At 39.9% G+C, this 24,423-nt stretch overlaps 1 protein-coding gene across 3 annotated transcripts in view; it reads left to right on the top strand.

The window, feature by feature from the left end:
• The window catches only part of LOC120524306 (myosin-6-like), a 76,218-nt gene that overhangs the window by 37,645 nt on the left and 14,150 nt on the right, over positions 1 to 24,423 (top strand). For all 3 annotated transcript variants that reach the window (XM_039746178.1, XM_039746171.1, XM_039746186.1), the window contains exons 19-35: positions 971 to 1,088; positions 1,961 to 2,084; positions 2,855 to 2,991; positions 4,586 to 4,841; positions 5,849 to 6,091; positions 6,186 to 6,362; positions 11,410 to 11,555; positions 11,698 to 11,788; positions 12,343 to 12,525; positions 12,693 to 12,899; positions 13,187 to 13,313; positions 15,135 to 15,253; positions 17,481 to 17,677; positions 20,941 to 21,124; positions 21,204 to 21,369; positions 23,529 to 23,653; positions 23,913 to 24,221. In XM_039746178.1, the coding sequence (XP_039602112.1) occupies positions 971 to 1,088; positions 1,961 to 2,084; positions 2,855 to 2,991; positions 4,586 to 4,841; positions 5,849 to 6,091; positions 6,186 to 6,362; positions 11,410 to 11,555; positions 11,698 to 11,788; positions 12,343 to 12,525; positions 12,693 to 12,899; positions 13,187 to 13,313; positions 15,135 to 15,253; positions 17,481 to 17,677; positions 20,941 to 21,124; positions 21,204 to 21,369; positions 23,529 to 23,653; positions 23,913 to 24,221 (2,909 nt within the window). The remainder of the gene's footprint in view (positions 1 to 970; positions 1,089 to 1,960; positions 2,085 to 2,854; positions 2,992 to 4,585; positions 4,842 to 5,848; positions 6,092 to 6,185; positions 6,363 to 11,409; positions 11,556 to 11,697; positions 11,789 to 12,342; positions 12,526 to 12,692; positions 12,900 to 13,186; positions 13,314 to 15,134; positions 15,254 to 17,480; positions 17,678 to 20,940; positions 21,125 to 21,203; positions 21,370 to 23,528; positions 23,654 to 23,912; positions 24,222 to 24,423) is intronic.

Raw genomic sequence — 24,423 nt, 5'->3', positions numbered from 1 at the left:
TTGTGTTCATCTTTTGCATGTCCCATTGCCAGTCACATGAGACAGAAGTTACATAACATATTAGGTCATCTCATGCTGCCTATAAAATATGTCAGTGCTCATGTCCACGTTATTCAAGTATTCAATTAATTTCTAAAATAAAAATACTCTCTTTGATTTCTCTACATTCAGTTAGGGAAAGAATTTCAGCTTAGAGTTAGGACTTTGCAACATTTATTTTTGACAATGATTTCTGGTTAGCATTTTGGTTTTGGTATTTGGTTCTGAACTGTGTGAGTATGATTCAAACTCTAGTTTGGTCATATTCCCTTATTTTTTAGTTCCAGCTCTTAATTTTCTTTTTTTTATTTAACTCTTCATGATAAGGCTATCAACACTGTTAACTTCCTGGGTGTACATAGCACATGGCAATACAGCTGCATGCTTCTTAAACGTTTAAGAAGGTTAAATGTGTAATTTGCTATGAAAATCTATAGGTTTACAGGAGCTCCAGGGTTACATGCAGCTACTCTCGCAGAGACTGTTCCACAAAAAGCTATCTTGCAAAAAGCATTTATCCTAGCAGTGTACACTCACACTCACACCAAGCAATGACTTCACCAGTGGCAGATTTAGTTTCAGATGACATGGACAGTCGCGGCGTTGACCACCTCCTGGGTGTCTAAGTCTATGATTACAGACTGCCCGCTACGGACAACAAGGGGCATCATCTCCACACCACCCCCTTCGCTCAGAGCTCCAAATGTGCTTCACCCAGCACTGGACTTCACCCTCCTAGCCTCAGTGCTACCCAATTCTCAGTCTTTACATATTGTCACAACCAGCAGATCCCTTGATATCCACAAATGGCTAGTCACTCAACTGGTTACCAAACATCTTGTGCCAAGACAGAGCTGAAGACCTGAAGTGGAATGGGCTGCACTCACTGAGATGTGATACAGTAAATATTATTTTGTCTCTCTTTTGATAGGTGCGATGGATAACTGTTTGGTTATGCACCAGCTACGCTGTAATGGTGTCTTAGAAGGCATTCGTATCTGCAGAAAAGGTTTTCCTAACCGAATTCTGTATGGAGACTTCAGGCAGAGGTGAGCTTAAGCAAACTGTAACCTTCAGTAATCAATTAGAATTAATAATTTTAATATGAAAATTATTAGCGATATCAGCTATTTCAACAATGGCCTGTTCTCTGTGCTATGTTCACGGAAACTTTATCTCTGCCAGTTGAAAAAGAGTAAGGAGGAACTTCTTTATCCAAAGTCCATCTGCATTCTAAATAAGGACAGTGCTTAGCGCTACATGGTTCACTATTGCTAATTCTGTTATACTAAGTAATTTATTATTTATGCTGTCATTGTAATTATTAATTTTTATTGTTTATTGTATTTTATATTCTTCTTTAATGCACAGTGTTGGAGTTTACCACCTAAGCATTTCACTATATACAGTATAGTACTGAGTATAACTGTATGTGAGAAATAAAATGTAATTTAATTTGATTTGGTGAAACCAGATTGAAAGTTTACACTATACTAAATCAAGGTACAAAATGAAGGGCTTCCTGGCAGGCCTGAGACCCATTCATTAACTCTTTAGTCACCCTGTTTTGTGGTGCTTTAATTCACTCATTGCCCATTACTGGATTTGAGATAAAATACTTAGGCAGCATCCGTGATTTAGTATTGTAGGAAGAAACTGGCACAAAGGATGTAACTCATCACTGAAGTGGTTTTGCTTAAAATTTTACTGAGGTCCAGTATCAGGTGGCAGCATTGATCCATGCTGTTGATTTTATTGCATCCAAATATAATCCAGATTTGAAAAACTCAGAACTGACATATATGGTGTATTACCCTGACTTAGTTTAGCTTTGTCACACTCTTGGATATACCTGCGTGCTACTGCATATAAAGCAGTTAAGGTCAAGATGATGTAAACAATCAACTGTTTTATTTGATAGATACCGTATTCTGAACCCAGCTGCAATCCCAGAGGGACAGTTTATCGATAGCCGTAAAGGGGCCGAAAAGCTTCTGGGATCTCTGGACGTTGACCATACCCAGTATAAATTTGGACATACTAAGGTAAATATTAGCATCCTGCTAACTAAATTATATTCATTTTGTCTTGATGTTTGGGATGGCTTCGGGATATAGGTGTTAGTTTTGTCACAACTTCAGTTAATTTGATTTGATGTATGTTATATGGGTTAGAGACGGTGGCACTGACCAGAAAGTAGGAGACAGAGCTGGAGGTGGCAGAGTTAAAGATGCTAAGATTTGCACTGGGTGAGACAAGGATGAACAGGATTAGAAATGAGGACATTAGAGGGTCGGCTCAAGTTGGACAGTTGGGAGACGAGATTGCGTTGGTTTGGACATGTGCAGAGGAGAGATGCTGGGTATATTGGGAGAAGGATGCTAAGGATAGAGCTGCCAGGGAAGAGGAAAAGAGGAAGGCCTAAGAGATGGGTTATGGATGTGGTGAGAGAGGACATGCAGGTGATGGGTGTAACAGAACAAGACGCAGAGGACAGAAAGATATGGAAGAAGATGATCTGCTGAGGCAACCCCTTAACAGGAGCAGCCGAAAGAAGAAGAAGAAGATTACTAATTCTACAAAATATGCATGTTCTGCCAATGTCTATGCATTACAAATATGCACATGTTGGACTGATGGGCAACTCTTAATTGACCTACTAGGAATGAACGTGGATATAGGTTTCAGAGCGCCTTTGAACAGACTTATGCCTTAACCAGTGCTTATTTCTGGTAGATAAGCTCTGGATCTCTGTGACCTTCAGAAAATGAATAAATAAATGGCTGCATTAGTAATCAAGCTCTTTGATTTGTAGGTGTTCTTTAAGGCTGGTTTACTTGGCACACTAGAAGAGATGAGAGACGAAGCGCTTTCTCGTATTATAACTGGAATCCAAGCCAATGGAAGAGCCATGCTGATGAGATCAGAGTACAAAAAAATTGTTGAGCGCAGGTAATTAATTACAAAAAATATTGATCCACTTTGCTATTGTTAGATAGACCAGGTTTTTAGCATTCAGACGTTCAAGAACCTAAGACTCAGTCAACCTACTGTATATGATAACATGACCTGTAAAGAGTGAACAAGAATCCTACCTACACTTGTATAGGTTACATTTATTTTCTTGACAGTTCTTCAAGGCTAATGCTAAAATTCCATCAACTGTGATGCACTTCAGTACATCAGTTAGAAACTGAGGGAAAACAATGTTATAGTGTTGAAGAACTGGCATCACAGCAAGACAAGAAGATACATTTATATGATTTGTCAATATTTTAAAAAATAATCACAAGAAGACATTCATATTGGGTAATGTGTTTCTGTCGATGGAAAGATTCCATTTCCTAGGTGTTCTCGTGTTGAGCAGCACAAGACACATACTTCTTAATTAGGACGACCTGTCCTTTCTAACCTTCCTAAAGACGATCATATGGGACATTTTAGCGAATTGGGACACAACCTTAGCTTATATGCCATGTCAGTGGATTCCAGCCTCTTTGAAAGGGGTTGACATTAATGACCACAGTTAAAGGGTGCATGCCACATCAGTGAAAGTTTAGCTCAACATGATAACTTCTTTCATTCTATATCCCAGGGGTACTCAGTTATGGTCCTTGGGGTCGACAGTGGCTGCACGTTCATACTTTAACCAGTTTAACCAGTTAAAACCTGTTTATTTACTATTAAAGCATTTTTACCACGCTTATATTCACCTGTTTGTTGTCTGGTACAAATCTTGTAATCGATATTTAACTCACTTCCTATTGTCCAAATGACTTGAAATTTTGCACACTTACTCACTTCTGATGACAATACATGAAGCAATAATCAGTTTCACTGATTCATCAATTAATCCATGTTAATTAAGAAATGAAATTTTCATATGAAGAATAGTTCAAGATTTCACCGCAAGTAACAGATAGAAATATTAAAGGAAGTGTTAAAATGATTACAAAATTAAAGACTAAAAAGTTGAAAATAATATACATATAAAAAATACTTTTTAAAAAACATGCTTATATTAAGTTAAAAAGTGTACTAAAAAGTAAAAAATAAGTCTCTCATACATCACTCGTAAAATAAAAGCGTGGGCGCTTTTCATCAATCAACATTCAAAAAGTGCCTTATTTTTTACAAGTGGCCACCAGCTATCCAGCTAATGTAATTCCATTTAAACCTGAACACATGTGTTATGAAATATCTCTGTTAATAACATGTTCTGAAATAATTGAGAGAGAAGGGAAGGACCACAAAACATACAGATAAAGTTCTCGTAAAACGGAAAAATTTACAATTTTTGTTTTGGAAGAATGAAAGACATATAATTGAATACCAAGTTTCATTATCTGTTAGGCCTGGTGTTTAATTATGGAAGTGGTTGGCAGTAAAACATGAAGTCACTGCAAACCTCGAGCACCGTAACTGAGTGCCCCGCTATAGCTTATGAACTACAATAAGTATGAATGTCAGTTGTGAATAGGATGCAAGTGTATGCTTTCCACTGTCAGTACACACAGATTAACTGATGTTTGTGCTTGCTATGCAGAGATGCTCTGCTTGTGATCCAATGGAACATACGTGCATTCATGGGGGTAAAGAACTGGCCCTGGATGAAGCTGTATTTCAAGATCAAGCCCCTCTTAAAAACTGCAGAGACGGAGAAAGAGATGGCCAACATGAAGGAGGAGTTTACTAAACTCAAAGAAGCCCTAGAAAAATCAGAGGCCAGACGCAAAGAGTTGGAAGAGAAAATGGTTTCATTGTTGCAAGAGAAAAATGATCTGCAACTCCAAGTCCAGTCTGTAAGTTCAAACCTACAAAATACATTTTTTTAGATGTATTTACTAACATTTTATGGTAGCTGCTTTAGTGATTTAAGCATTTCGGAACCTAACCGAGGGTGTACTTTGTTAGGACTTGGATAAAATATCTTTAAGGGAAATTGGAACACAACTAAAAGTGATTTTGGCAGGCCAATAATTGACACATCTCCATCTAGACAAGAATTTTCAAATCCATACCTGCAGTGTAGAAAGTTTAGATCCAGCGAAGGTTTTATTAATGAAAGACCACGTGGCAGTATTCTAAATGATAGAAAAGTTAACACTGGTCTAAACATGCCAGTAGTCTTTTTCCAATGTATTTGGTATTATAGTTTCCACACATTTTTGCCAGTGTTGCAATGCTACAGATTAATTCCTTCCTGTCAGTGTTGCAGATATTTTAGGCCATATAGGTAATTGTTTCACGAATGCCTTGAGGCTTTGTATACAGTAGTCGTTTCTGAACTTCAGTTTCTAGTTTCATACACGACTAATTCAATCCAATCTACTGGTTACGTAACATAGATGACATATCATTTGATCACTTGTGTAGGAGCACACACTGATACTGCACATTGCCACACCCACCACACGACAGACCACCTCAGGTTCCCAGATTAGGACACGATTGCAGCCATGCAACGGGTGCCACCTCAGCACCACACTAGACCAGATGGAGTGGAACAGTGTGAAGTTTTTTTATGGTGGCTGGAGTGCCAATTCTGCCACCAGACCCCAAGTTTTTCCCTGCAGGTTGGAGGGCCTACATGCAGGTCTGGATGCAGACTAACGTCATACCCAGGATGGAGTAATTGCAGGTTGAGGGCCTTGCTCAAGGGCTCAACAGAGCAGAGTCCCTTTTGGCTTGGCATTTACGGGATTTGAACCAGTGCAGATCCCTAGCCTCAGAGCCACCACTCCACCCGTGTGCGCAGAGTCTACACTCATTTTTTTTTACAAGAAACCATATTTGTCATATATCACAGGAGCAAGATAACCTAACAGATGCTGAGGAGCGGTGTGACCAGTTGATTAAGAACAAGATCCAGATGGAGGCCAAACTGAAGGAGACTACTGAACGCTTGGAGGATGAGGAAGAAATGAATGCTGAGCTGACTGCCAAAAAACGGAAATTGGAAGATGAATGTTCTGAACTTAAAAAGGACATTGATGACTTAGAGCTCACTCTGGCCAAGGTGGAGAAAGAGAAGCATGCAACTGAGAACAAGGTATACAAACATTAAACAATTAAAAGATAATCAGTGAAACCTGAACCAGAATCAGCAACTGTAACAGCATTCCTATATATTATAATTGTCACAGGTTAAAAACCTAACTGAGGAGATGGCAGCATTGGATGATACTATTGCTAAGCTGACTAAAGAAAAGAAAGCTCTCCAAGAAGCTCATCAGCAGACACTGGATGACCTTCAGGCTGAGGAAGATAAAGTGAACACGCTGACCAAAGCGAAGACCAAGCTGGAGCAGCAGGTGGATGATGTGAGTATCAAAAATTCTATGGACTTTATTAGAGAGTTTACTGCATTTTACAGAGAATTGCCCATCTAGTGAGGAAAATGTAGTGAAATGGTTAACACTGAATACTACACTCCTTGGGATTTGTTTTGTACGACCATATTTTTATGCAAATGTAAATGTTCACGATCTTTTCATTCTAAGCCTTGTTTAATACACAGATCATCAACTCTACCCCACTCAGTGTACATCAGATTAAAATGGAATTAAAACAAGACTACTTACAGGGATTTTACAAAATAAGAGAAACACTAAGCAACATATTAATATCGAAAACCTAATAAGGAGTGAGGCCCATCTTGGTATTCTGTCGTTCATGTCCTGAACTGTGAGTAGTGGGATATCATACCAATCTTTAAAAGACCCAGTTCTTTGGGGAATGAGGGAGATGGACGCTTACTTTGCACTCTGTGCTTCAGATACCCCAATAAAGGCCAAGGAAGGCATTTGAGTTTATCCCGGTATTCTTGAAACCACTTTTGTGTTAGTTTAGCATTGTTTATGGGGGCATTATCATCCTGGAGTAGGGGGATATCGTGACAGAAGGGTAATTGTACTATTGGGGGCACCTGGTCTTTTAGCCTTATATTCCTTGCTTGTCTAACAACTACACAGAACAATATTGGAACTCTGTGTTAGTTACTGTATGTTACTCAAAACTCAACTCATACATGTGCTAATTGCCAGAGTTCTTGAATAAATGAAACAAACATATTGGAAATGAACAGAATACAGCGCCGCTTTTCAGCTGAATTTATAGCTGGGATTTAGTTATTTTAAGGATAAACACCTTTATCTTGAGGAGTTTCTGGTATTTTCCTTCTACTTATCCCATTGTATTGTTGTCATAGTTTATGTCTTTATAATATTTCAAAAGAATTTGTTTGTGAATTTGTGATATAATCCAATTCAAATTATTATTTTTAACCTGCACCAGCATTCATTCATTCTTCTGGCCAGTTGTGAGCACAGCGGCTGTTTGAAGCTCTACCAAATGTACCGGAGGTGAGAGCACGTCCCTTTTCTGTAAGACCAGCAGCAAGGAGCTTGTTCCTCTTTTTATTGTGACTGATGTCACTTTGTTTCTCCTTGTAGTTTCAGCAGCAGTGCAAATGCAATGATCTGGTCGTCTGTCTTCTGAAACACTGCCTACAGGGGAGTTGTTTAATCCAGACTGTCTGACAACACTGGCATAGGACAAAGTCTACTTACTATACAGTGGTGTGAAAAACTATTTGCCCCCTTCCTGATTTCTTATTCTTTTGCATGTTTGTCACACAAAATGTTTCTGATCATCAAACACATTTAACCATTAGTCAAATATAACACAAGTAAACACAAAATGCAGTTTTTAAATGATGGTTTTCATTATTTAGGGAGAAAAAAAATCCAAACCTACATGGCCCTGTGTGAAAAAGTATTTGCCCCCTTGTTCAAAAATCACCTAACTGTGGTGTATCACACCTGAGTTCAATTTCCTGATTACTGCCACACCTGCCTGTTTCAATCAAGAAATCACTTCAATAGGAGCTGCCTGACACAGAGAAGTAGACCAAAAGCACCTCAAAAGCTAGACATCATGCCAAGATCCAAAGAAATTCAGGAACAAATGAGAACAGAAGTAATTGAGATCTATCAGTCCGGTAAAGGTTATAAAGCCATTTCTAAAGCTTTGGGACTCCAGCGAACCACAGTGAGAGCCATTATCCACAAATGGCAAAAACATGGAACAGTGGTGAACCTTCCCAGGAGTGGCCGGCCGACCAAAATTACCCCAAGAGCGCAGAGACGACTCATCCGAGAGGTCACCAAAGACCCCAGGACAACTTCTAAAGAACTGCAGGCTTCACTTGCCTCAATTAAGGTCAGTGTTCACGACTCCACCATAAGAAAGAGACTGGGCAAAAACGGCCTGCATGGCAGATTTCCAAGACGCAAACCACTGCTAAGCAAAAAGAACATTTGGGCTCGTCTCAATTTTGCTAAGAAACATCTCAATGATTGCCAAGACTTTTGGGAAAATACCTTGTGGACTGATGAGACAAAAGTTGAACTTTTTGGAAGGTAAATGTCCCGTTACATCTGGCGTAAAAGGAACACAGCATTTCAGAAAAAGAACATCATACCAACAGTAAAATATGGTGGTGGTAGTGTGATGGTCTGGGGTTGTTTTGCTGCTTCAGGACCTGGAAGGCTTGCTGTGATAGATGGAACCATGAATTCTACTGTCTACCAAAAAATCCTGAAGGAGAATGTCCAGACATCTGTTCGTCAACTCAAGCTGAAGCGATCTTGGGTGCTGCAACAGGACAATGACCCAAAACACACCAGCAAATCCACCTCTGAATGGCTGAAGAAAAACAAAATGAAGACTTTGGAGTGGCCTAGTCAAAGTCCTGACCTGAATCCAATTGAGATGCTATGGCATGACCTTAAAAAGGCGCTTCATGCTAGAAAACCCTCAAATAAAGCTGAATTACAACAATTCTGCAAAGATGAGTGGGCCAAAATTCCTCCAGAGCGCTGTAAAAGACTCATTGCAAGTTATCGCAAACGCTTGATTGCAGTTATTGCTGCTAAGGGTGGCCCAACCAGTTATTAGGTTCAGGGGCAATTACTTTTCACACAGGGCCATGTAGGTTTGGATTTGTTTTCTCCCTAAATAATAAAAACCATCATTTAAAAACTGCATTTTGTGTTTACTTGTGTTATATTTGACTAATGGTTAAATGTGTTTGATGATCAGAAACATTTTGTGTGACAAACATGCAAAGGAATAAGAAATCAGGAAGGGGGCAAATAGTTTTTCACATCACTGTATGCCAGTGGCCCTTACCATTGCATCTGATGACAGTCAAAATGTTATTAAGTGGACATAAAACTGAATAATCGTGTAGTATGGAATAGCTTTCACTGTAAGACATATGCTTCCAGTGTGGGCAGGAAACTGAGGCTCCAGTTGGATTGAATAATTGTATAATTTAAGATCAGTCACCTCCGGTGGGCTGGCACCCTGCCCTGCACCCTGTGTTGGCTGGGATTGGCTCCAGCAGACCCCCGTGACCCTGTAGTTAGGATATAGCGGGTTGGATAATGGATGGATGGATGGAAGATCAGTCAGTCATAAAAACATTTGTCTTGCTGTGTCCCAAGATTTGGATTAAGGCCTTTTTAAAGGTGACCTGATCTGGCTTTGGTTCATCTTCACCTCCCTGTCCTAAAATGCACCTAATGAGTTTTATAAGCAGTACTGTATTGCTGGTCAGAGGATCTAAACAAACTGACAACTTGTAGTGAAAGTACACACCTTATAACTAGAGTTTTCTCTTTCTAGATGTTTTTCTCTATCGGTATGTGTGCCTGCAGGATAAGTAAAGAGACCAAACATTTTCCTCACTGACTGATTTCAAATTATACAATTAATTACTCCACATGGAAACTCAGTTACTTTTTCACACTGGAAGTGCATTAAAGCGAAAGCAGTTATAAACCACACCACCAACACCACACTCAAAATGAATGGGCCATTTAGCGTGCAGACTAATCTAAGTATAGTATAGCAGCTGACTGGGCTCCTTCTGTAGGCCAGATACGTTTTACAAAGGTGGCTTTACTTTTGTCAAAGGTTGCCAGCTAGCAGTTGAGACGTACTGTATAAAGAGATTCAGTAAGAGATTGAAGTAAAAGGTTAACATGTTTATTTTCAAATGTGTGCATCACACTCTGATCAGGGTTCTCGAGAGACTGATGGAGGAGTCTGAGTGTCTGGGCTTGCGAGTGTCCTGGATAAAAACCAAGATCCAGGCCTTTAATAACCTCTTAGGCACAGCCATCAGCAGTGTGTCTGTCTGCGGAGAGAGTGTTGACCTTGTCGAGAGGTTTACTTACCTTGGCAGTGACATTCATGTCTCTGGTGACTCTTCCTATGAAGTCAGTAGACGGATTGGGAGAGCATGGGGGGTCATAATGTCACTGGTAAGGGGTGTGTGGTGCTCCCGATATCCATGCAAAAGGACGAAGGTCCAAGTCTTTAGAGTCCTGGTGCTTCCTGTCTTGCTATATGGTTGAGAGACATGGACGCTATCCTGTGACCTGAGATGAAGACTGGACTCCTTTGGTACTGTGTCTCTTCGGAGAATCCTTGGGTACCGTTGGTTTGACTTTGTGTTGCTCATGGAGTCCCGAATGAGGCACATTACCTGCATTGTGAGGGAGTATCAGTTACGGCACTACAGCCATGTGGAGCGTTTCCCGGAGGGTGATCCAGCTCGCAAGATTCTCATTGTTGGGGACCCGAGTGGCTGGACCAGGCCAAGGGGTAACCCACATAACACCTGGCTGCGGCAGATAGAGGGTGATTTCTGGAGGGTGGGACTGGACTGCGTGTCTGCCTGGGGGGTTGCCAACTGGGATCCCGAGTTGTTTCGTTGTGTAGTGGGTGCGGCAATGCACTGTACCAGTGCATACTCCCCAACTTGACTTGAGTTGCATCACACTGAGAATCCAAGTTTAGAGGAACAGAGTTCAGGAAAAAAGGCTACATAATTTAACATCTTCACCTACCATACCGAGAGGTTAAGCACTGTTCCAAACTGCTTTGGAGCCTTTATAACAGCTAGAAGTTGCCAGTAAATTTGTCACAATTCCAAATCCATAATAGACATTCTCCCTCTTTCTGTTACTCCCCTCTCAATCATTTCTCTCAGATTTAACCTTCCTGTTAAAACAGCTTTGAGTTTTCACTCTACCTTAATTCTCAACTTTAGCATCAAAGGTCACAGTGCACTCTGTTGGCTTTTATTTGCTCATTTGCCCCACACAACTCATATTGCTTTGTAGTCCAAACAGACTCGATCATGCTGAAAACTGGTACACCAGCCATCACATTAGCCCTAAATCACACATAACAAACTCTGGTACCATTATAAGGAGAGAAGATGACAAATAAAGCAATAAAAGAATTTGAAATTGAGATGGTTATGAAACAAGACCTTCTTTCCTTTTTTTCTAGCTGGAAGGGTCTTTGGAACAAGAGAAAAAGGTTCGAATGGATCTGGAGCGTGCCAAAAGGAAGCTTGAGGGTGACTTGAAGCTGATGCAGGAAAATGTAATGGATCTAGAAAATGACAAACAGCAGCTGGAAGAGAAAATCAAGAAGTAAGGGGCCATGCAGAAGAGCGATTATTAATAAAGCAGCTTTCATTTTTAATTTTGGATAATGAAGGGAAATCAGATATTCCAGCGTAAAACACAAAGCATTGAAAACTATTTTTTGACTGGTGACATTATTGTCTTCTAGGAAAGAGTTTGAAATGAGCCAGATGAACAGCCGAATTGAGGATGAGCAGGCATTGGGCATGCAAGCTCAGAAGAAACTGAAGGAGCATCAGGTTGGCATAAATGTCCTTCCTTTCTTCAAAGAACAGTAGTACAGGCTGTCAGAAATTATTAAAAATATTGCACTAATTTAGATGGAACAATATGTTGCTGTTCTGTTCTGTGTTCATGTTATTAATATATCAGGTTTCAATAGCTCCGATTGTAAGTAGTGATCTAGGCTCATGCAGAAACTTGGAGATGGGGCAGAGACATTAAACATTTGGAAGGGAGCCATTGCAGTTTAGAGCTCTCTCATCTATAGAGCGAAGGTAATATTTCTTTAGCTCTTTGAGATGAGACAGTTTATTTTTATTCCAAAACCCTTCAGTTTGTGGCCAGAAGGCAACACTGAGCTTTGTGACACCAAAGAGCAAATTCGTCAGCAGAGACAATATATTGACCCTCATAGCGCACTGAAGCTGTTGAAATGCAAAGCAGATGATCAGGGGTTGATATTCTAGTGAAATGTGTGAAATTCCTGCTACCGACATAATCGGCTGTCTTACAGGTCATACTTATATGCCATTTGATGTATAATTGTATGATTGTGTTTGGCTCCCTATAGGCTCGCATCGAAGAGTTAGAAGAGGAGCTGGAAGCAGAAAGAGCGGCTCGTGCCAAAGTGGAAAAGCAGAGATCTGACCTCTCACGAGAGCTGGAGGAGATCAGCGAGAGGCTGGAGGAAGCCGGAGGTGCAACCTCTGCCCAAGTGGAGCTGAACAAGAAAAGAGAAGCAGAATTCCAGAAGGTCAGAAGATTACTGTATGGCACTCTGGCTCATATAAAATCACACTCACGCATAAATGAACCCAGCTGTATTGATTACTAGCACAATTCCCTTGGCGCTTTTTAATTAGTGTTATTAAGAGGTAAGAGGCACCCTGATTTACTTATGGAGTGTAAACTTTCCTTTAGATCCGCCGTGATCTAGAAGAAGCAACTCTCCAGCATGAGGCAACAGCTGCAGCACTACGAAAGAAGCATGCAGACAGTGTCGCTGAGCTGGGAGAGCAGATAGACAACCTGCAAAGGGTCAAGCAGAAACTGGAGAAGGAAAAGAGCGAGCTCAAGTTAGAACTGGATGACATAGCCTCAAATATGGAGCAAGTAGTCAAGACTAAGGTGAGAAAATAATGAAGCCCTGAAACATACGATGACTGAAGGTGTTGGCAGTCAAATGATATTCTACTGGGAAACATAATTACAGCATTACAGATGGATGAAACATTCTATTATTTCAATAGTGTGTGTTATGTATGAGCAGAATCACAACTAACAGCAAACAAGTGATAACGTGCTGAGGAATTGTAGAAAATGGTAGAAACAGGCAATGATCTTACCTATGTGTATGTTATTTACTATTTTCCTGTTTTTTATTTAATCAGTTGTTGATTAAAATTTCACTCTAGGTAAATTTGGAGAAGATGTGTCGTTCACTGGAAGACCAGGTGAACGAAAATCGCACTAAGATTGAAGAAAGCCAACGCTCTCTCAATGACTTCACCACTCAAAGGGCAAAACTTCTAACAGAAAATGGTAAAATTTTGAAAGACTTGATTTTGAAACACTCCTCCACCCTGATGTCTCGACTGACTGAACTGCATCACTCTTGATCTCTCTTGTATCCTCTCATTGCATGTCCAGTGGCAGCGAGTTTCCAACTCTTCTAGGTGTTGGCACTTTACTACAAGCCCAGTTAACATTCAAAAGGCCAAATCATGTCATGTATCCACATTTTCTGAGTCCCTGTTTCTGTTTGTTGCTTTGTTGCTGTACATTTATTTCAACGTGTTTATTATTATTATTTTTATATTATTATTGTTTTTTTGTCATTATAAAGATGACATCCCCTCTCTTTTTGTATCAGTGTTGGCCGTAGCCATGCTTTATTGTTGTTACACTCTTTGCTGGACGTGTAACATGAAGATCATATGACATGCCATGTCATCACGGTTCTATACAAGATGGCGATGCCAGGCAGCATGTTGAGTACTGGACCACAGTCAAACAAACACTAATTTAAAGTGTGAGTTAGGGGCAAATAAACCAAGATAGAATTAAGAATTTGTGCAACACTTTTCTCAACAACAGTTTTGGTTTTGATGTTTGCTGCCGATTGCACAGTTGGGAGTTACAACCTGGCTTGTTCTCCGACTTTGACTTTTACCTTACTCATTCCCCAGTTCCTTTCCGACTCTCCATAATTTCCAGTGAGCATGTGTACTATTTAGGGTGTTCAACAACAACAACAACATTTATTTCTATGGCACATTTTCATACAAATAATGCAGCTCAAAGTGCTTTACATGATCAAGAAAGAGAAAAAAGACATAATAAATAAGAATTAGAATAAGGGAACACTAATTAACATAGAATAAAGAGTAAGGCCCGATGGCCAGGGAGGACAGAAAAAGCAAAAAAAAAAAAAATCCAGAGGCTGGAGAAAAAAATAAAATCTGCTGGGGTTCCAAGGCCACGAGACCACCCAGCCCCCTCTAGGCATCCTACCTAACATAAATGACCTCAATCAGTCCTCATGGTATTCAGGGTTCTCGTGGCTTCTGGCCTTTAATCCATCAATGTAGGGCATCAAGGTGCTTTGATCACGTGGTGGTGGCGCAGGTCGCCACCAAAGAAAACCGGAAAAAGAACAGAAGAGAAAGTAGGGGTTAGTGTGGATTTTGAATATGAATACCATGAATAATCATGATAATTAATTGAATATACAGAGCATCAGGATTGGACTAAGACGAAGCTATGAGAAAGCCATGTTAAAGTAATGTGTTTTCAGCAGTGTTTTAAACTGCTCCACTGTATCAGCCTGGCGAATTCCTACTGGCAGGCTATCCCAGATTTTAGGTGCATAACAGCAGAAGGCCGCCTCACCACTTCTTTTAAGTTTAGCTCTTGGAATTCTAAGGAGACACTCATTTGAAGATCTAAGGTTACGATTTGGAGTGTAAGGTGTCAGACATTCCGATATATAAGATGGAGCGAGATTATTTAAGGCTTTATAAACCATAAGCAGAATTTTAAAGTCAATCCTGAATGACACAGGTAACCAGCGTAGTGACATCAAAACTGGAGAGATGTGTTCGGATTTTCTTTTCCCAGTTAGGATTCTAGCAGCTGCATTCTGCACTCGTTGCAAGTGATTTATATCTTTTTTGGGTAGTCCTGAGAGGAGTGCATTACAGTAATCTAGTCGACTGAAAACAAAAGCGTGGATTCATTTCTCAGCATCTTGCAATGTTATAAGGGGTCTAACTTTTGCTATATTTCTGTTCAGAACAACATAATGTTTCTTCTAATATACGGAAAAGAATTTCTCATGTTTGCCTATGTGTTCTGCTGCAGGTGAGCTTACAAGGCAGCTGGAGGAAAAGGAATCTTTGATTTCCCAACTGACACGTGGAAAGCAGTCATACACACAACAACTGGAGGACATTCGTAGACAGCTGGAAGAAGAAGTCAAGGTAAGATTCATCTAGCTAAAAAAACATCCAGTTGCTCTTGAAATCCATTCAAGTTGGAAGGTATAGTTCACAATCATCGACTTCAAGTTCAAATGTATTGTCATACTGTATACACAGTGCAGTGAAAGTCTTATTTCCTTGTCTCCTGCAGAGTAGTCACAGCAAAATAAAATGAACAACAGGTAATGGATAAAACATCACATATCAAATACAACATCAGACCAGTGGTCTTTTTGAGTGGACGATGAGTAGCTCTGTGACTTGAGCATAAAAACTTTCCCTGGTGAATGACTAGAATATTTTTGGGTTCCTACTCTTGAATGGGCAGCAGAATCCCATCTTTATTGCCACCTGTCAGTCAAGACGTTTTGTGGCCTCTTGCCTACTCTCCCTGGTTTGTACTCTTTCTCTCATCCCTGACTCCTTCCCTGTTGGGTCACTTGCCTTTTAGCAGGTTTGGCATTTCCAGCCAGCCTTCATCTCTTCCTCTTTTTCTGCTGGTTTCAAAAGACATATAAGGCATAACATCAATCACCCCTTAAACCTCCTGTTACCACACGGGCTCACACATGTACTATCTCCCCAGTCAGTGTGTTTTTCTATCTGCTATGAAGCTCTTACTGTAAATGGGATATTTTTGTTGTCTTCTATTATTGTTACTCAAAAAAAAAAAGCATAACAATCATAAGACAATGTTCAAAGCAGTCCATCAGCAACTAGAGATATTCATGTTACATCAAAGATAATTTTTTTGCATGTTTCATTTTTTCCCATTGTATCTGCATTTAAATACAACTGACATTCAATTTTAAACACGATAAACCGTAGAAGATTGTTCACCCACTTAGCTTTGTGTATATGAACTCTCCTAATCAACAATACCAAATTTCTAATGTACTGCATCATCCTTACCCTAGACGTGTTATTGCTCACATAACACAACACATGGTCGAGTTCTTTAAAGTTAACATCAATTTTAAGAGCTCCAGACATGTAATGTTCAATTTCCACTCAAAAAGATTCTGTATAAATACAAGTAGTACTGGGTGCTGTACAGTGGCGTAGCGTGGGTGTCAGCCGCCTGGGGCGGAGGAAAACTTTGCCGCCCCCTTATTTAGGTATTTCAATTTAAAAGACTAAAATATACAGTAATTCTAAAGAATTTTTTGCCAAGAACAATCATCATTATTGTGTATTGTACAGGTTACAAATAAAAAGTCATGTATATATGTTTTACTGTACTGAGTACAGACGGTGTTGCCAGTCGCTACAATGACCAAGATGTCATTATTATACATTCATTTAAAGAAAGGGGATTCCCCAGTTTCGTCACAGAATAAGTAATGAAAAATTCTGTGCTCATTTCAATCGGTCCGAATCGTAGGAGCGACAAAAATCTGAAATGAAATGGTTCACATTTTTACAAGATATTATTATTATTTATTATGAAATTTTGCCGCCCCCTAAAAGTGCCGCCCCTGCCGCCCCCACTACGCTACGCTGGGATCATGACACTTCATAAAGCATTGACTGGTGTAAATAAACCGTTGTGATTGGTTAAAACACTTTGCAGTTTAGGCTTCCTTAAGTTATTTTCTGTGTCCTGCCATTAAAAATATATTGAAGAAAGAATTACTAGACCTTACGTTACTCCGAACTTCTCTGCCTGTACTCCTTGTACATTGAGAGCTCAGTAACTAGTGGTAATGGATTGATGTCACTGATGGCTTATTTTTATGCATAACATGTGGCCTAACTTGACTTCACTTTAATTCAATGCTTTATAGCGCTCTTAACTGAATACAGGCTTACAGTGCTTACACAAATTTCAAAACGATAAGATAATAAATGTAAAGTACTAAAGTTGTTATCATTAGCATCCATTAATATGCATATTAACGGTTAAACACAATCATGCAAGAATAAGTTTCCATTTGTGTAACAACTGTGATATAGCCAGATAACAATAGATGAGAAGAAAAAAAATTGATAAGACAAGTACGGTACTGTACGTATATCATTCCTCGAGAATATGAATTCCTCTGGGATTCCAGAGACTAAGTAACAGAAGTGACAGTTCTGAGGACCAACAGTGAAGCCAAGTAACCACTCTCCCTTTTCGAAATATTATACAATATTATGAGTACAAGCTGTAATCCGTAGCTGTACTTTATAAATTGTTGGAAAATGATCTGAACATAACTCTGGCAATCTATTCCTACCCCAGGCCAAGAATGCACTTGCACATGCATTGCAGTCTGCCCGGCATGACTGTGACTTACTTCGGGAACAATTTGAGGAGGAGCAGGAGGCCAAGGCAGAGCTGCAGAGAGTGCTGTCCAAGGCAAATGGGGAGGTGGCACAGTGGAGAAACAAATATGAGACCGATGCCATTCAGAGGACCGAGGAACTGGAGGAGGCAAAGTATGTTCTCATTTGTGCTCTTTTCTGCCTCAACTGTTATTTTATGTTCTGTTTTGTTGATCTGTCTTTGCAAGCTACATTGAATTATTGCTTACTTCTTACATTTGAATTCTTTGAGAATTGTATTGAACAACTTACTTTGTCTTATTTTGAATAGTTTTACAGAACTAGTTCAAAGTCAGAATTGCAGAGCGTTGCAGCAAGCAGCATCCCAGAGTGTTTTATATCCCAGATAGATTTTGAATTTTGTTGCCTTCTCTGTAAAGTCTCTTCAAATAGATGGATAGATGGCTTTTTCTATTCAATGTAAGTGGATAGATAACAAATGTGTAAGAGGCTTGAAGTGTTCTTGCGATGGTGAAGCTTTTTGCACGGCCTGTGCTTAAAGATCTTGACATAAGACGAGCAAAAAGCTTTCCTTTCGAAAGAAAGTAAGCAGCGATGTTGGTAATTCCATAGGGACCCAGGTCAAATATGTAAGTGTGTCAATTGAAATATAGGATGCAGTTAGATTTGGTGTAGCTTTGATTTGTTCTATTTGATATATGTGCGTAATATAAAATGAAAGGGAAGACACAGAAGAGATAATAAAAATATGAAGTACCAAATTCACTCATGTCAGTATTATGCTTATGCTGGGTTCGCCCTATAAACTACAAGTCTGACAATTTAGAGAAAACAAAGCTACTGAATTCACCGAGTTGTAACATAACGCTGACCTTTCACCTTTTTATATTAAACTAGGCTGACCCGCCTTTGAAGGCGACCGACCTTTAAGTTGACCACTTCTTAAGGCAATTCAATATGTAGATCAATTTGATATTTTATACACTCATTAATTTGGTTATATTGCATTTGAGTGGTATTACTTTAATACTCGTAGTTTCTGTTATTTTTGTGATGAAATGTAAACTTTTTTTCTATATTGAGGTCGCCCTTTTGAACCCCCCTGATATTTACTACGCGCTGAGACATTTGTACTCCATCAACATTAATTATTTCCAGAGACGTAATTTTGTCTATTTTTCCAGCGCATTGCGCACAAAAGCAAGGGAACAATGGGAACACCAGAACTCTGCTCACATCATGTCGCTTCGTACCGCAAGCTGCAAGTAGTAAGTCTGTAATAAGCGGAATACCGCTACGCTTTCCACTCACGGGACGGAAGGACAATCCCGACCGCTTTTATATAGTAAGAAAGAAAGAAGAAGTATTCGCACAGTCTGGAGAAGAAAATCATCTTTTACCTGGAAAAACGAAACTACAAATCCCATCGTGCATTGCAAAATGGACAGGGCGTGTGTGAAACTCCGCGCCTGCGTAGCACTCACGGGACGGAAGGACAATCCCGACCGCTTTTATATAGAAGGATAAGATAAAAAATGATCAGCCAGAAATGCCATTGTTGTGCTTGAATTACATTTGGAATGAAATTATACATGTTTAATACATTTAGTTTGCTCTTTATTTTCACATAAAATATACAGTTTAATTCTAGCTGTTTAATGGCATTTTCAAATGCACTGACTTGGGAAGGTGAAACATCAAAGGTTGGAGCTCTGAAAGCTCAGGCAGCAGGTGAACGCAGCATAAGCTTTACACTCGCTGAACGGACAGGCATTGCAGATGTTTTGCTGTAACTCCCTCTACACCATTCGAATGGCAGATGATATGCTGACTCGCACGAGAAGAGAATGTGGGCGGGAGATGCGAATGTCAAAAGATGGGCACAGGTCAGAGCTGGGAGTCAGAAGGCACTTTTCCCCAAAGCCAAAAAACAATACAAAAAAAAGCTCTCAATATAAACCCGAGGAGAGATTTGTTAACTGGAAAATTTACAGGAAATAAGTTGTAGCACTGTGATTGAAGGGTTTATCCTTCAAACTCAGTTACCCCAATCAATGATTGGACTTACCTGTATATCATCGTCCAATTGACGTCATAAAAAGAGAGTTCGCTGATGAATTCTTTGGGAGGATTACCATAGAAGTGGCTGATACATTAACCTAAAAATGGTGGCGCTCACGGGAAAACCGAATGGTGTCACGATAAATCGAAAATAAATTGTAAAATTTGTTATAAAGTCCATCATACACTAAATGAATGATAGATTCTGAACCGTTGCATCTCAAACCCCTAGAGAAAATGTATAACACACCAGAATCCCAGGAGGTACAGTATATGCACAATACAATCTTAAAGTGTACAAACAATGACAGATGTGGTCTCACCCCGTTCTCTCCAGTTGTTGGGAGGATGGTTTTTGATTCTACATTAAGGTTGTATTGTTGGACTTGCACTAATGTTCACAGCTGCCCACGAGGGTCATTTCCGATGTTTGCACTCTTACCAGGTAACAGGCTATAGTTTTCAATTTTGCAGAAAAAGATGTATTTCACACATTGTGTCAGGCATTATCAGCCAGACAAGGATAGTGATACCTAGTATCAGGCCAGAGTGGGAGAAAGTAAAACATTAAAGAGAAGTGCATTGCAATTTGAAATTGTGGAGAGCTTTTTGAATTTGCTGTAAGAGCAAGCATGGGGAGTCACCAGCAGCTTCAGCAATTCTCAGGTTGGTTAAGTCTGAAGACAATGAGCTGTGCAGCTCTACTTGGATCACACAGTGCTGCACATTTTGGTGAGTTGCACGCTATCCAACAACGGGAATGGAAGTTGTTTTGGATTCTCAAGATTTAGGCTGAATTTCAGGTCTTTAGCAACGTGACTCAATAGCACCTTCATGCAAAACTCTTGAGAATAACAACAACAATGGAACATTTTCATACAGCAGTGTAGCCCAAAGTGCTTTACAAGATGACTAAATGAAAGCTACAAGAAGAAAAAACAATTCAAAATAAGCGTTAATATTAAAGAATAAATAACAACACCATGAGGTAAGGTCAGATGACAGATTTCCGGGAGAACAGAAAAAAAAAAAAAAACAAACAAAAACTCCAGCTAGTCTGAAAAAAATAAATAATTGAATAAATAAAATCTGTAGGGGAGATTGAAATGAAGACCCACCTTGGGTGTACAGCATGGTCTTTTATGGTAATATTCTGGATGTTGTGTTATAATATACACATTATTATAATGTGCATTTGGATTGACACGCGTCACACGTGTCAATCAGTTAAACTGACTTCAGTTATTTCTTACATGAATTCATCTTCTACATTTTACCTTTGCTGGCTGATCTAGTTACTACCTCCATCTTCTTCTTACAGTCATTTTTCACACTTACTTCTCTTAACCAACCAGAAAGAAGCTGGCACAGAGATTGCAGGAGTCTGAAGAAGCTGTGGAGGCCGTCAATGCCAAATGTTCCTCCCTAGAAAAGACTAAGCACCGGTTACAAGGAGAAATTGAGGACCTCATGCTGGATCTGGAGCGCTCAAATGCTGCAGCTGCAGCCCTAGACAAGAAGCAGAGGAACTTTGATAAGGTAAAGTTGTAAACTGTATATGAGGGGGCACAGCTTTGTTGAGGGTGTTGTTTTATGATTCTCCTCCTTTTTTTTATAGGTTGTAGCAGAATGGAAACAAAAATTTGAAGAATCCCAGAGTGAGCTTGAAGGATCACAGAAAGAATCCCGAACTCTGAGCACTGAATTGTTCAAACTTAAGAATGCCTACGAAGAAGCTCTGGACCATCTGGAAACTCTTAAAAGAGAAAACAAAAATTTGCAAGGTACACCCCAAAAAAGATTTACGATTATACAGTGAGTAGCAACCTGAGATGCATAGAATCTCCCTCATTGCATGACATCTGTACAATATGAACAATAATATTGAATTTAAGAACTCTGAAGTGACTCTGTTTGACTTATGCTTCCACATAATGAATCTGTGATTAAGCAAATGCTGATTGAGGGAGGCACCGTGGCACAGTGGTAGCACTGCTGCCTCACAGTACAGAGACCTGGGTTCACTTTCCTGGTCCTCCCTGCATGGAGTTTGCATGTTCTCCCCGTGTCTGCGTGGGTTTCCTCCCACAGTCCAAAGACATGAAGGTTAGGTGCATTGGCGATTCTAAATTGTCCCGTGTATGTGTGCCCTGTGGTGGGCTGGCCCCCTGCCTGGGATTTGTTCCTGCCTTGTGCCCTGTGTTGGCTGGGATTGGCTTCAGCAGACCCCCGTGACCCTCTGTTACGTTATAGCGGGTTGGAAAATGACTGACTGACTGATTATGTTCATCATGGATGATAAGGTGTTGCTGGAGTTTTAAAGAGATTTACATATCCTGCCAAGATAACGCCAGCCCCCATGGCCCTAAATTAGGTTAAGTGAATTAGAGAATGTTATGTTATGTCAAGTAGGTTTTGTTTTTAGCCTCTGGTGTCTGCCCAGTCCAACAAATTGATGCTGGAAAAGTACTTTCACACAATGACAGTAAGAACACACCAGTGAGACGGGTATTCAAGAACTAAAGTACTAACATTAATAGGAATTGTGTGTCCACGTCAGAAGGAATTTCTTTCCCAGTATCCCCTAAGTTTTTGTTTATGGGTCCCTCTCACTGAGGACTATTCCCTTTGTCCTATTTAGTCTTTTGGGGTTTGTATTGTCCCAGTAAACCTTTTGCTTGCTTGACTCCCAAGTCAAGATTCAGTAGTCTTTTTTAGAGTGTAGCTGTGGCCAGTGGCATATGTACAGTAGTAATGGCAAAGAGAGAATGTCACTTTGCAAGATAAAGCAATTTCATTGGCTAAATGTCACAGGCTGAAACTGCCCAGTGGAAGGCTTTCCTTTAGTTCAGGGAATGGTGGCTTGTAATCCCAATGTTGTAAATTTCATCCAAAGTTGGTAGCTCTCGGGCATCCGCCCCGAGTAATTCCTCTTAGAAAAAGGCTCACAGTTACTATGAGTTGAATTAAACACTTGACAAATTTAGTGTCATGTTTAAGATGTAGCAGTAACCACATACTACCTGCACCTGATAATGCTATACATGATGGTACTAGAGTAAGTCAAATGTGTAGAACATTTCAGATAGAAACTATGATGTGCTACCTTCTCGAGAGGTTGGTTACTTGCCAATGACCTTACTACATTAATTCCATCTTATCGAGAACCATTAGAAGAAGTTGCTTTTGCCAAATATATAAGGTTGACTTGAGAAATTAGGAATATCATTTCTTGGCACACTGCATCTTATTCAGTTGATCTGTTGGTGGGAAGAACCTTGTTTGGCTTGACCCAGATTGTATGTAGTCCTACTGAATTTAGTATGCACCAGATTTTCATTACAGTTTATATAATCTCATCTGAGATTCAGTGTTCTTAGTAAGAACTTTCGTCTACTCCCCGGATAATGCCTGAAAATGGACATTAACTATTTTGGAAATCAATATTTAAGACACTACAGGACATTCACAAACTGAAACTGATCCAAGATTAGAGGAACACGGATAACATAGTATGAAGTCAGCTTAAGTTTACAAATTTGCCAGTTCATTTACTATTCCTTCTTTGCTGTTTGAGACAGTGTATGCTATCAGTTCACGCCAAGCCATTCAAGCCATTTGGTCTTCTGATCTTACATCATATCTAGTAAATGGTACATGTTGACTGTGTCAAAATTAAGTGATCCACACTAAGAGATGCTCAGGTTAATTGGTTCTCAAAGGCACAGCAGAAACCACATTCTTAGTAAATGGGTGTGTTGCAGTGCATAAGGTTTTTAAATTACAGTTATGGTTTTGCCCCTCATATCTAGGATTTTCCAAGAAGGATCTGCCTTCTAAAAGCACTAACAGCCTCTCCTGTCCTTGAAATGAGGGGGCTAACCAGTTAAATATTGGAAAGTAGAGCAATCCTTCATGGTAAACATCTCTCTATTGTCCCCAGAGGAGATTTCTGATTTAACAGAACAGCTAGGAGAAGGTGGCAAAAGTGTGCATGAGTTGGAGAAAGTCCGCAAGCAACTGGAAATGGAAAAAGCTGAGCTACAGACGGCTTTAGAGGAAGCTGAGGTTAGTTACCTTTAAAATGGTATCCATTACATTGTTGTAGGAAACTTAACATTAGACAAACAATAACTCTTACACATTTTTTATATTAATAGCTGCAATTTTTCACCATATTCCCACATAATCTCTTTTTCCATCTTAACTAGTATTGTCATTTTCAAAAGGGGTCTAGTCTAGACGTCGGATTAAGCATAAGTATTTGGATTATCAAGTCACATTTTACTGCAAAATTAATGGCAATAATTGGAAATGCCATCTACAGGCGTCCCTGGAGCATGAAGAGGGAAAGATCTTGCGTGGCCAGCTGGAGTTCAACCAGATGAAGGCAGATGTAGACCGCAAGCTGGCAGAGAAAGACGAAGAAATAGAACAAGCCAAGCGCAACAGTCAACGTGTGGTGGAATCCCTACAGACCTCACTGGAATCGGAGACCCGCAGCCGTAATGAGGCCCTGCGCTTGAAGAAGAAAATGGAAGGTGACCTGAATGAGATGGAAATCCAACTAAGTGCAGCCAACAGACAGGCTACAGAATCACAGAAACAGCTCAAGATGGTACACGCCAATCTTAAGGTAATAAACAAACAGTTGATAAGTCATAACTTGTAGTGTTCTGGTCATATTGCTGGAAATACCTGCCCAAATCTGAGGGCATATGACACTCACCCTTGTCAGCTCTCAAAGGTGATGCTTCTCACATAGAAAACAGGTAATACACATTCAAGAGGACCTGTGAATGTGTAGGTCATCTCATGTCATTTTCTGACCCTCTTAA

Source organism: Polypterus senegalus, chromosome 1, assembly GCF_016835505.1.
Source record: "Polypterus senegalus isolate Bchr_013 chromosome 1, ASM1683550v1, whole genome shotgun sequence".
Lineage (NCBI taxonomy): Eukaryota > Metazoa > Chordata > Cladistia > Polypteriformes > Polypteridae > Polypterus > Polypterus senegalus.
This window is presented reverse-complemented; position numbering and strand designations above follow the sequence as displayed.